The sequence below is a fragment of the Bos grunniens genome, chromosome 5, assembly GCF_055505025.1.
Source record: "Bos grunniens cultivar Pamir isolate PY7600 chromosome 5, Bosgru_T2T1.0, whole genome shotgun sequence".
Lineage (NCBI taxonomy): Eukaryota > Metazoa > Chordata > Mammalia > Artiodactyla > Bovidae > Bos > Bos grunniens.
In genome coordinates this window covers 26,453,218-26,466,493 of record NC_141169.1, presented here as the reverse complement: position 1 = coordinate 26,466,493, position 13,276 = coordinate 26,453,218, and the positions used below count along the sequence as shown (strand labels likewise).

The following is a 13,276-nucleotide window of genomic DNA, read 5'->3' as shown; positions in this document are numbered from 1 at the left end:
GAAGGGCTATCCACTCTAGTATTCTGGCCTGGAGAATTGTCTCTGGGGTTGCAAAGAGCCTGGAGAATTGTCCGTGGGGTCCCAAAGAGTTGGACACAACTGAGCGACTTTCACCCTAAACCTCCTACTCATCACCCAACATGGACCCTGCTGGAGTTGGGGGCTGCCAGACACGACTGAATATGCACGAGATCAGCAATGGTGTGGAGAGTACTGTTCTATCCAGTTCTCAAACTTGGAATTCTCTGAGCTTGTTTTCCCAGCCTGGCCTGCTGTGAACTTTTCCTGCCTTCTGTTTTGCACTAGGAATGGAACTCTGGTGCCCTGGCCTACACAGTCCTCTGGCCAACAATGCTTTTTCAGGACAATGAGCAAGCCCTCCCCCAACACTGACTGAAGCAGAGACTGAGGAGTAGGGTCTGATTCTCTCCTTCCCTTGGTCTTTCTCTGTCTGATTCTGGGCCTCTGTCTCTGTTTGTGAGCCTTTCCCTCTTCCCCAGGGGATCCTGGGAACCCCTCCTCCCTCCTGTCTCCCCCTCCTCCCCTTTGGCTGGGAAAGTGACTAGAGCCTGAATAGTGCCAGACACCTGCCTGCCAGATGTGGCGATTCCCTATTCTTCTCTCCCTCCTCCCCAAATGTCTATCCTTTCCCCACCCCACTGAGCTCAGGCAGAGGGAGCCCCCCTACAGGGTGATTTAGTGCTGCAGCCCCTCTTCCTCAGTGCCCCCTCCAGTTCCTAGCTCTCCCCCTGGTGCCCATGCTCCCACTTTTTTCCAACTGGTACAGCCTCCTCCTGCTCCCAACCCCGGGGTGCTGGCTTCAGCTTCAGCTGGTAAGCTTCAGCTCCTGGACTGGAGAATGAATGGGTGGGGCAGAGGTGACTGGCCTCTTTTTCACCCATGGGAGAGTACATCAGCTTGGCTGAGGACAGTGGCAGCCAGAGCTGATGTCATTCTCACTGGTGAGGTGGGGAGGGGAGGAGGGGGTGAGCGGGGAGAGAACTAGCACTCCAAGACTTACTGCAGAGGTCTGTGAGACCTCCCCAGGTAGGCAGGAGAGCTCAGAATTGTGGCTGCCTGGTAGATATCACATCACGTCTCCGGCTGGGTCTCCAGATCTTGTCTGGATCTGTGTCTCAATATGACTCAGTAAATGCCCTTCAGCTCCTCCCCTTCAGACTTATCCAAAACACACTTAAAGGGAACCCTTAGTCCTTACCCTTCTCTCTTCAGTGTTTGCCCTTCAGTATCTTTTTTCTATTAATCTCTCTTCCCTCCCATTTCACCCTCTTCAATTTGTTGAATTTCCCTCCCGGTCACCTGGCCTCTCCCAACTCCATCCATCCCATATCACAACACAATATGATCCCAGACCTCCTACCAAAGCAGAGACTCATACAAAGTCACTCATTTCTCCTTTCCATCCCTCTTTGCAATCTGACAGTCCCCCTGGGCCAGACAGAGAGCTCTGAGGTGGGGGTTGGGTAAAGGATGGCTGAGTTGAAGAACAGCAGAGGCAGGACAGGCAGATGAAGGGTCCAAGGAAGTAGGAGAGGTGGAAGGAATGGGACAGAAAGATGGAAAGAGAAAAAGACTGCGACACAAAGAGAGTTGAGGGTTAGCAGCAAGCCAGCATAGCAAAGTGCATAAGAGAAACCCACACAAAGAGAGCAAAGCTGGGAGCAGGGGGAATGGAAAGATGGAGACAGGAAAGTCATAGCAAGAGAAGGCAGCTGGGGAGGGGCCAGGCAAGGAGCAGCCTGGCCCTCCTGGGCCCCCTCACACTGCTGGGCCATAAATCTTGTGTATGCGTGCATGTGTGTCTGTCTGTCCGTCTGTGTGCCTGAGTGCAGCGCACAGGCGTAGAGGGGTGTCTGGTGAGGGTAGAGATGATCCCCACAATATTATTCTCCTATTTCTTTCAGCTGCCTCCTTCCTTGAGGCACCCCATACCTATACACCCCTCAACCAGTATTCCTGATGCTCCAGGAGCCATCCCCAAGGTATTTCTAGGATTCCAAGGAATCCAGGCTTTTTCACTTGGAATGCAGGCCTGCTGGAATGTGCAGTTAGGATCTGTAGCATCAAGAGGCCCCATCACCTCACTGCCCACCCCCATGCCTGCTCACCAGCTGCTCCTGTCCATCTTCTCCTCCCACTCTCCTTGTATCTCTCCCTCCTCCACACTGACCCCTCCCCCAGCCCCTGACCCCCAGCCGCCTGGGGCCTGGGTTGGAGGGGAGACAAAGACAGGATTTATTACCGGGATAGAGAAGCAGCCAGAGACCAGGGCTGAGGGCAATGGCTGACCTCCCTGGATGGGAGGGAGTGCTTGGCCAGATGCTGGAAGGTGGAAAGCCTGGGTTCTAGTGGCTCCTGCTCACAACTCTCGCCCCCTCACCCTTTCCCCTACTCAAACCTTGCTTTCTCCTTTGTTCTTGAAGATTGAGGAAAGAGAGGATGGCCTCAGGTGATTTTAGGACCTTGAAGAACAACCTGGGAGAAGAGAAGACGGGAGATGGATGTCTTATGGATACTGGGGAGGATCTGGAAACCAGGCAGCAATCAGGTTCCTATTATTTCCTGGACTAGAAAGGAGTTCAGGTTTAGTAATGCAACAGATGAAATGAGATGGAGACGTATCCCCCAATCTAGAGGGACTTCTCCAGAACAGGCCCTGATTGCCAGCAAAGAGGGAATAAAGGTGACTGTAGATCTTGAAAGATGGAAGATACCATCTCACCTGAAATCAAAGGAAGAAATAATATTCCCCAAGAGTAACTAGCTCCTGATGGCTCAGATAGTAAAGAATCTGCCTGCAAAGCAGGAGACCTGGGTTCAGTCTCTGGGTCTGGAAGATCCCCTGGAGAAGGGAATGGCAACCCACTCCAGTATTCTTGCCAGGAGAATTCTATGGACGAGCCTGGTGGGCTATAGTCTAAAGAGTCAGAGTCGGACACGACTGAGCAATTAACACTTGCTAGCTCCAGTCCCTTTGAGAAGACCTGCCTCCCTGAGATCCCCCACTGCCTACTGAGAGGATGGGGAGCAGCTGGACCCTGCCTTTACAGTAAATAGACTATTGGCCCGAAATTGTCTCTACTCAGCAGGCAGGGTGTGTGCTCAAGGAGAGGGAATGGTGTGATCCAGGAGTTTCCGAGAAACTAGACCATATATCTTTCAGTGGACAGCTCCTGCAGCTTCCCTAGCCGCCCTTGGAGCCCCACTAGCCCTCCAGAATCTCAGCATGTCAGAGGCCTCCAAAAACCCAACTCTGAAGCTGCACCACTTCCAACTCCTGGTTCCCCCTCCCTGACATCCTGCTTTCTGCCTTCACCCCACTGTTTCAGGAGAAGGATGCTCGGATGAATTACCTCCAAGTGAAAAAGGGATGGAGGGAAGAGAAACCAAGGCAACTGGGAGCTTCTTGTCTGTCTACCAGTCTCTCAACACAGCCCCACCAAACCATTCCTACCCAGGGGCTGATGAAGGAGACCATCTCGTGGTTTCTTTTTAAATTCTGCAAGCTGAAACCATCCTCTTAATTCTCAATGGAAAGCCCAAATTTGGAAATTTCAGTGGGAAAGGCTCATGGGTTGGGAGCAGAGACTGGGAAAGGACAAAAGAATGGCGGGGCAGGGGTGGGTGGGTGGGAGGATTTGCACAGGGTAAGGAAAAAAATAGGAAAAGGGAGAAGTGAGCATCTCCAGCATCTCGTTTCTCCTGGCTCCCCCTTCCCCCAATTGAGAAGGCAGATTTACAGCCCTGGTTTGGGGAAGGGGGGTAAGCATAAGGAAGACAGATCTGCAGTTCTGCCCTCTGAGTGTCTGGGTACTTAGCTTTAACTCCCCCATTAGCATCAATCCCCATCTTGCTGCCCATCCGTCTTCTGACATCAGCTCCTTCCCCTCTCTGTAGCCCAGGCTTTCTGACCCTAAGTGGCTCTTAAAGGGCCAGTCTAGACCTTTCTCTCCCTCCCTTCTCCCACTCCAGGCAGCACAGTCTGGGGGGTGTGTGTGTGTGTTTATGTGCAGCCATCCTTGCTGAGGCCAGAGTGGATGGGAGGCCCACTGTGTACATGTGGAGGGAGGGGGCAGCTCTTCCCTAGCTCCCTCTGCTCTCTTTAGGTTCCTCTATATCAGGGACCCCCATCTTTGTTCACTACCTCCCCAAGCCCAGAGAAAGCCCTCCAGTTGAGCTGAGAGTCACAGACATGGCTCCTAAAGCTGAGGGCTGGAGAAGTCATGTAGATCCACAGGGAAGATCCTCTCTCCCTCTCTCATTTCCTGGAGGCCCAGGGCAAGGGGTATCCTGAATTACTGGCTGTTTTTAATTCTCAGCCAGCAGCGGGGGTGGATAGGCTGAGACTCCTAGGAGATGCCCTGAGCCCCACATTCCTGGCCTCCTTTCCCAGGGACCCAGGCTGTGGTGGTGGTGGTGGGGTGGCATTTCAAATCTTCCTCTCTCTGTGAGGGAAATGACAAGCCAGAGAAATCTGCCTCCACATTTACTGGCTCCTCTTTTTTATTCCTCAGCAACTGAGTTTAGGGGGTAACAGGGGAAACTGGCTTCTCCCCATTTCTCTCCATCTTCTACAGAAAATGCTGTAACTGCACTCCAGGGGCTATAAGAATGCCAGGATGATTGGAAAGTTCCTCCCCCATCAGCCTTCAATCCTTTCTGCTGCAAAGCTCTGCAGTCCTCTGAGGGGCTTTCCAGGATAGTCAAAGCCCCTTCCTGATATCTGAAACCCACTCCCCACCTCACTCAGTGTTCCCTTCTCTGGCTCAGGATGAGAGAGAACTGGTAGGTGGGGGGGACTTGGGAAAGTGGCCACTCTAAAAATAGGAGCCCCCAGCTGCACCCCCCACCAACGGCCCCTTATTTATCACCTTCCAAACCTCACTCTCAAAGAAGCATAAATATTCCTAATTCCTGAAGGCCAGCCCTGAACTCATAAATTTAACTGGGGAGGTGGGCAAGGGGAGGAGTGAGGTGTGGGGAAGGGGAGCCTACTGCAGCCTTGAGGAAACCGAACATCTCCTGGGGGCGGTGTCTGACTTATCCCCAGGCTGACGCCTGTGGGTCTTCGTTGAGAGGAGGAGTTGCGGCTCTCAATATTTCCTCTAGGAATTAGCCTTTTCTCACTCCCCGCCCCGAAATAAAAACCAAACTTAGTTCTGTCTTCTCGATTAGTTCTCCATCCCTCTTTCCTTGCTATTACCTTCTAGTTCCTTCCTGCGCCCCTCTTGCCTCTCTGCTGCGCTTTTCTCTACGCCTTTGCTCCTCCAAGTCTCTCCCTTTTCAGAACCATTGTCTGAAGAGGAAATTTTCATCTCTTGTTCTGTCTGGATAGTGAGGTTTGAAGAGAAAAGTCCCCCTCTGTGCCCCCATCTCCCCGCTTCTGCCCATTAGCTCCCTCAAACGCGCCCTTTTCAGTCTTCTCACACCCTCCCTTTCTCTCCTTCGGCCTTCCTTTCTCCTCAGTCTTCCTTTTCCTCTGTCACTCACTTCGTCTCCTCAGTTTCCCCTTCAGCTCAGGATTCTCTCTCCCTCTCCAATCTCCTTTTCTCTCCCTACTGTACCCCATCCTACCCAGCGGATTCCTCAGGTCCTATTTACCCCTTCAGACCCCCTCATCTGCTTCAGTTACTACCACCACCACACCCCATTTTCCTCTCCCAATGGATGAAAGAGGAGGAGAAAGCTTGAGGAATAGGTATAGGGAATGCGGTTCCAGGAGGGGAGGGAGAGCAAGGAGAGAAAAAGCAGGGGAGAGGGAGACGGAAGCGGTACAGAGGGGAGGGGCGTCCTCACTCCCCAAGCAGCGCCCCCCTCTCCCCGCCGCCACTGAGCCATAAATCAGAGCTAAGGCGGTTTGGCCAATGGTAGAGTGACTCGTAAATCGGCCTGTCAAGATCAGCCAATGAGAGGCGGCGTTAAATCAAGTCCTGTCAGCGCTTGGCCAATGAAAGGCCCTGGGCTGACCATAAATCTGCCTGTAAGAGACAGAGAAAGAGAGAGAGTGTGCGTACGAGCGAGAGCTGCAGGGGCGGGGGATAGGGGAGGGGGCGGGGGAGAGCGGGCGGGGTGCAGGCGCGAGAGAAAGAGCTGCGGAGAAAAAAGGGCGATAACGGAGGTACAAGCGCTGAAGACAGCGTAGAGGAGAGACGGACAGATGGAGAGAGACAAAGAGAAGCCTTGAGAGATAGCGTCAGAAAGTCAGCGATAGAGCTGGGGCTCCGGCGGGAGACTGACAGAGATAAAGAAAAAAGAGAGACCGACACTGACACCCTCAGGAGGGCCCCCGTGAAACAGTTCCCCAAGACAAATGCATACATTTGCCCGAGATACGCGTGAGCTCCGCACCACGAGGGACCTCGTGCGTGGACACGCGCGCCGTGCACACACGCAAGAGAGAGAACGAGCCTGAGGCATAATCTTCCTTCTCTTTTCCGCTCACTCAGCGCCTATGGAGATTAGGGGGTGGGGTATATGTGTGGGGCTGTTGAGGGTGAGAGAGGAGGGGGTTACTTTCTCGCTATGATGTGTCCCGTTTGGTCTCAGACTCTAGGGTTTCCCGTGTCCTCTTGAGTCATTTTTTCCAGTGACTGAGGATTGGGAAGTCCCTCATGAGGTCTAACTTCAATCCTTATTGCTGCTCATTTCTACTTGCCAAAGCTTTTGAATCGCCTTCAAAGAATATGAAAAGTGGAGCCTTTTACAACCCCTGCAGAGAACTCTCAACTTTGAGAATCTTAGAAGGTCTGAGCAGGAAGGATTTTTAGGGGTCATCTGATCACTTGATTCTAGTTATAGAAAAGTTTCGGTCTTACTGTGGTTAGACATGTAGACTGGTACTAAAGTCAGACTTTCAGTTCTCAAATCATGATCATATCACTTACTAACCCTTAGACTTTAGACAAATGGCTTGCCCTATTTGTGCATTATTTATTTATTTTTTAAGCAAAAGATTATAATAGTTATGCTCAGATGCTCAGTCGTGTCCAACTCTTTGTGACTCCCGTGGACTGTAGCCCACCAGGCTCCTCTGTACATGGGGTTTTCCAGGCAAGAATACTGAAGTGGGGTGCCATTTCCTCCTCCAGGGGATCTTCCTGACCCGGGGATCGAACTCGAGTCTCTTACATCTCCTGCATTGGCAGGTGGATTCTTTACCACTGGCACCACCTGGGAAGCTCATTATAATAGATACCTTATGGTAAATTTTGTGAAGATTACGCAAAATAATATATTTACAGGATTTAGGACAGTATAAGGTGCATGGTAAGAGTGCATCCCCACTTGCATCTTTGTACGGATGATAAAACCTGAGGTCCAAGATGACTCAGGTTCCTGCTCCAATTCACAGAACAAATTATCAGAGAGCCTTGACTTGAGCCCTGGTATCTATACTCCCAGACCAATGATCTTTATTGGTCTTGCTGTTCACCCCTACCTGTCTGGACCCCCAGCTCAGTCACCTGAACTTGATTCAGTACAGGCTGCTGTGATTTTTGTGGAAGGAGGACACTCAAAAATACATGTTGCTTATTAGGAAGCAGGACTCTTGGGCCCTGGAGGTGTGTTGAACGTGAGGGTATCAATTTGTCTACTCTGACTATGGTTCTTTCTGCTCTCATCTTCTCTCTGGACATTGTTCTCTCAAACCATGGACTTATGGGCAGGGAAGGGATACATGCAGCCAGAGCAGTGTCACCATCAACATGACTCACATTCTATCCACAGTGCCCACTCTTTTCCCCCCACCCCAGCTAGGTAGACAGTACATATCTCATGAATAATAAGTGTCTAATTATTCACTTTTCTTCCTAAACTTTGGGCAAAAAGGAGGGGTGGGGATTCCTGGATCTCTGCCCTTACTGGCCAGGAGGGTGGTAGTATCTCTGGACTCCCTGTCTTGTGATACCTTCTGTCTTCACAGGGAAGCCAGAAGGGAAACACAGAGAACCAGCGTCACCTGGTGGCCACAGGTGCTTTGAGTTCATGCATGTGCACACGGATGACAGGATATCCGTCACACTGGAGGAAGGGAGTGGTGTGACCTCCCCTTAGCCTGGCCCCTGGGCCTTCTTAACTAGAGTCTTTTTGTAACTTTTGTAACCCAGGATGACAAGAGCAAGTCTGAGGGAAGAGGAGGGGCCAGGACCCAGGTGAATTAACTCCAAGCAGTGTGACCCTGCTAGGGCAGCTAGAATGCCTACCTGCCACTGCCTTGGTTAAGCTCAGTTCCATTTCCACAGAGAGAGGAGTTCTCCCCCATGTCCATTCTCTTTGGACTGAGCAAGGGTCAGGGGGCTGGACTCAACTGGAGTGGCTATCAAAGTTGGATTTCAAAACTTTTTTGTGTTGAAAAAAAAAAAACTGTTGTGATGGGTCATCCTGGCAGCAGTAGCTAGAGTGGGGGCCGTTTCTGGGAAGTTAAACAAATCAGTTCAGTTGCTCAGTCATGTCCGACTCTTTGCGCCTCCATGAACGGCAGCACACCAGGCCTCCCTGTCCATTACCAACTCCCGGAGTCTACCCAAACCCATGTCCATTGAGTCGGTGATGCCATCCAACCATCTCATTTTCTGTTGTCCCCTTCTCCTCCTGCCTTCAATCTTTCCCAACATCAGGGTCTTTTCAAATTTGAGTCAGCTCTTCGCATCAGGTGGCCAAAATATTGGAGTTTCAGTTAAACAAAAAGGCAGGCTAATAGGGACTTTACTGGTGGTCCAGTGGTTAAGAATTCACCTTGTAATAATTCAGGGGACACAAGGTCGATCCTTGTTCAGGGAGCTAAGATCCTACATGCTGCAGAGCTCACCACAGCTAGAGAGTCCGAGCACCGCAAGGAGAGATCCTTCATGCTGCAACTAAGATCCGTGGCAACCAAATAAAAAAATATTAAGAAAAAAAAAAAGAAGAATTGGTTGTCTGGCATCTGCTAAGGGTGTGCATGCATGCTCAGTCTCTTCAGTCGTGTCCGACTCTTTGCAATCCTATGGACTGTAGCCTGCCAGGCTCCTCTGTCCATGGGATTCTCCAGGCAAGAATACTGGAGTGGGTTGCCATGCCCTCCTCCAGGGGATCTTCCTGACCCAGGGATTGAACCGGTGTCTCTTATGTCTCCTGCATTTGCAAGTGGGTTCTTTACTGCTAGCGCCACCTGGGAAGCTAATGGTAATTGATTTTTTTTTTTTAAAAAGAGGCAGGCTGATCCTCTTAAACCAACTCACATGATTTATACCTGGAAACCCCTCAGCTGAAGGCTGTCCCAAGTTTCTGCTTCCTGCCCCTGCTCTGACTTATGTCCCGCCAAAGCCTAGAAAATCCCATGGACGGAGGAGGCTGGTAGGCTGCAGTCCATGGGGTTGCGAAGAGTCGGACACGACTGAGCAACTTCACTTTCACTTTTCACTTTCATGCATTGGAGAAGGAAATGGCAACCCACTCCAGTGTTCTTGCCTGGAGAATCCCAGGGATGGGGAAGCCTGGTGGGCTGCCGTCTATGGGGACGCACAGAGTCGGACACGACTGAGGCGACTTAGCAGCAGCAGCAGCAAACCCTCAACTATTAGGTTCCAGCTGCAAACCAACCCTGGCCTATTTTCTTCTTCCCCACAGATCACACCTGAACATGAAGAGGATAGAATTCATTTATTAATAATTAATAATGCATCTTGAGCAGCCTAGGGCTGAAATGTTGAGTGAAGCGTGGAGAGGCCGGGTTTGGGAAGTTTGAGGGGTGGTTGTCCATGAAAATTCCCACAGATCTCACTTTCACCTATTCCTATAACAGCTGGCCACCTTAGTTCTGGACGAGACAATCCCAGATTCTGGTGACTGGGGACACAGTTTTAATGGAACCTATGGAAACTCTGGGGCCCTCGTCTCAGGAGGGAGCCGTAGGCTTGGCGGAACTGGCGGTTCATGGCTGCGTACAGCACAGGGTTGATGCAGCCATTAAGCCAGGTGAGGTTGGCAGCGAGCATGTGGACAACTCGGGGAGCCTGGACCTTGGCATCCAGGATGTTGAGTAGCAAGAAAGGGATGTAGCTCAGGGTGAAGCAGAGGAACACAGCAAAACACATCCGGGTTACCTTCCCAAACTCTGATGGAGAGTCCTGAGCTCTCTGGGCTCCTTTAGTTGTCCTGGCCTTGGCAGCCACTCCTGGAGGGTTTTTCTCTGCCATCTGCTTAGCTGCCTTACTGTTGCTCTGGTCCCTGACTTCTGATGAGTCTCCTTCCAGGGTCTGGGTGGTGGCAGCACTGACTGGCTCAGATGAAATCCCCTCTCTGGGTCCTCCTGATGCCAGCCCACTGTCTAGCTCCTGGAAACGACCAGGCACGGCCTGGTGTGCCCCAGCCACATGGTTGGAACGGATGCTTGCCTGGCGCAGCTTGTACTGATTCAGTGCCTGTGCTGCTCGCTTCACCTGCTGGTGGATGAGGCAATAGAAGACACCGACACTGCTGAGCCCAACCACAAAATAGATGCCCATGAGGATGGTGGTGTAGGGCTGGCCTCGGATGCGATCAAAGCTGCAAGTGCAGACTACGGGCACCAAGATATAGATTGGCCAGAGGGGAGCGAAGCTGGCCACAGCCACCACCCAGGTGCTCACCAGTGCCAGCACTATGCCCTTGGCACTGAAAACTTGGGGAAAGAGCTTAGGGTGGGCAATGAGGAGATAGCGCCCCAGGGCGATGAGGCAGAGGGTGAGGATGGAGACAGAGTTGGATACAAAAAGGAGGAACCCAAAGATCTGGCAGAAGGTGGCACCGGTGCGCCAGTGCAGGTGGAGGTAGGTGTCCACCGAGAAGGGCTGGAGAAGGGTGCAATAGAGCAGATCAGCCACTGTGAGGTTGGCGATGAGCAGGTTGAAGCGGGTTCGGAGCTTGGGCTGGATGGCCAAGGCCAGCAGGGTGAGCACGTTGCCCACCGTGCCCGTCACGGCCACCACAATTCCCCAGCTAACTGCCACGTAACGATAGCCCAGCACAGACTCATGGTAGCAGGAGAAGTTGACGTCAGAAGCGTTCCACATGATGGAAGCTGAGAGGGGTGGGGAGAAGAGGCAGTCACAACGTGACCTTGAACTCAGATCTCTCGAATAACTCTGGGCTTCCAGGCACCTGAACTGTTTGTGCCAGGAGCTCCAGAGCCATTCCCAAGCCTTTTCATCCCAAGATCCCCAACCTCCTCTTTCCCATTCTCAAAGATTTTCCCAAATGTTTATCTATTTTATCTATGAAGTTTCTGTCTACTCCCATCTCCAAGCCTTTTCAATATCCATCCAGATACTCTCCCCTGTCCTTTAAGACCACCCAGGAGTCCCCTCTCCTCTGTATTCATAACAGTCCTATCTGTCTATAGTCCCTTCTGCCACACACACATAACAGGCCTCAGTTTTTTTTATTGTTTGTTTGTTTTTACCACCTGGGAGATGAGACAGAGAATATAAAAGTATATCCACCGCAAAAGTACTCACCTGAGTCTCCTAGCCTTCAAATCTCTCTTCAGCGGAAGACGTTCAACTCACTCAAAGCACAGTCCTTTCTGGTGGGCAGTCAGGCTTCAAACAGGAGGTGCTCTGCTCCTATTATACTGGCCTGAAAGAACAAGAAACTCCCCAGTTACCCAACCTCAGCCACTTCCTCCCTTGCCTCCGGTCCTACTCATTTGGCTTTAACTAGTGAAATATGGGCTTCTTTGCTGAAATTTCCTTACTACTTACCACACTGGACACCACAAATGATGTAGCCAGTCCTGGTTAGGACAGTGGTTGTGGGAATTGAGAACAATGATCAGGATCCATAGGTTATTGAGAGGCAGATAGGATTTATTTAATGACTCATAGGAAAAAGGGTTAGAAGGAGGGAAGACTAGAAGGATGCCCACTTTTCCAGGTGGAAGTGGTTCTCTTAATCAATGAGATAGGGAATGTGGGAAGCATAGCAGGCTTAGGAAGGGGGTAAATAATGAATTCAGTTTTATACCAGATTTGAGGTACCTGTGGGATATGCTAATATCCTAGCTCCTCTAACCCAGATTTCTTCCAGCCCCCACCCCCCTCTCTCCACATGTGATCCAGCCCTACTTTTCTCCACCCACTTTCCTGTCTGGCCACTTCTGCCCCTCAGATTTCTAGATCTCTAGGCTCCATGGGGTCGCTAAGAGTCGGATGCGACTGAGCGACTTCCCTTTCACTTTTCACTTTGATGCATTGGAGAAGGAAATGGCAACCCACTTCAGTGTTCTTGCCTGGAGAATCCCAGGGATGGGGGAGCCTGGTGGGCTGCCGTCTATGGGGTCGCACAGAGTCGGACACGACTGAGGCGACTTAGCAGCAGCAGCAGGCTCTTTTTTGAGCTAGATCAACCTGAAAACAAAACAAATACACACACACACACACACACACACACACAAAACCCCTCAAACTCCTTGTTGGATTCTATTTCTGAACCTATAGCAAACTCCCACCCCCTACTTGGTAACTAACTCAGGAGGCCCGCTTTCCCTCATCTTCCCCTTTAACAGTCCTCATCCCACTTTCCCTCCCCCTTTCTTCCGCAAGACTGGGAAGTGGGTAGAGAGGTGGAAGTGAGCAAAGAAGATGCAACTCAGGATGAGCCCACGTAGAGGCTGGATTCCGGTCTGGCCTTTTTTGTTGACCTTCTTGCTGCCCTGCAGGGCTAGAGGGAGATGGGTCACAGAAGCACTGGCTGCTCTTGGGAGTGTGTGGTTGAGCCGAATTCTGAAGATGGAGAGACCCCCTCCCCCCAGCATCATGTGAGAGGCAGTTAGTGAAGTGCGCCTTCCTGTCCTACAGACCGCTTAGGGAACCAGATGAGAAGGCATTCTAGTATCATTGTAAACAGCACGGTCCCAGCTCTTTAGTCGTTGATCCATGAAATCAAACGAACTTTTAAGAGACCCAAACTTGCTCATTTTGCAGATGGGGAAGTTGAGAACTAACCGCAAGGTCACTATTTTATGGAGCCGAGTAGAGCCTAGAGCTCAGATTCCCAGGTCCCTCCTCCCATCTCCCCGTGCTTTGAGTGTCCCTGGCGTGGGTTTCCCACTAGAGACACAAAAGTCTGGATCCTTTCTTTGTCTGAGACCAGGTCTGACACCTGTCTCCCTAGGACCTCGAGACGCTGACACTGCACTGGAGCGTCTTAGCCCCGCGGTTTTCTTTTCCATGTCGTTGTCGCCGCCTGGTGGAGTTGCGACGAATTCTCAACAGCCGTGGCTGCAATCCGAGAC

The 13,276-nt window shown here is 51.4% G+C and overlaps 1 protein-coding gene across 2 annotated transcripts; it reads right to left on the bottom strand.

Moving 5' to 3' along the window:
• Positions 1–9,644: 9,644 nt before the first annotated feature.
• On the bottom strand, positions 9,645–12,396 carry GPR84 (G protein-coupled receptor 84). Of its 2 annotated transcripts, none has more exons than XM_086398956.1 (3): positions 12,258–12,396; positions 11,499–11,619; positions 9,645–11,062 (listed from the first exon to the last, which is right to left on the bottom strand). In XM_086398956.1, exon 3 carries the CDS (start codon positions 11,052–11,054, stop codon positions 9,864–9,866), a length of 1,191 nt encoding a protein of 396 aa, XP_086255082.1. In that variant the 5' UTR covers positions 11,055–11,062; positions 11,499–11,619; positions 12,258–12,396; the 3' UTR covers positions 9,645–9,863. The 2 variants fall into 2 exon arrangements, with proteins under 2 accessions (XP_086255082.1, XP_086255084.1); XM_086398958.1 differs by lacking the exon at positions 12,258–12,396 and adding an exon at positions 11,745–11,883.
• Positions 12,397–13,276: the final 880 nt, after the last annotated feature.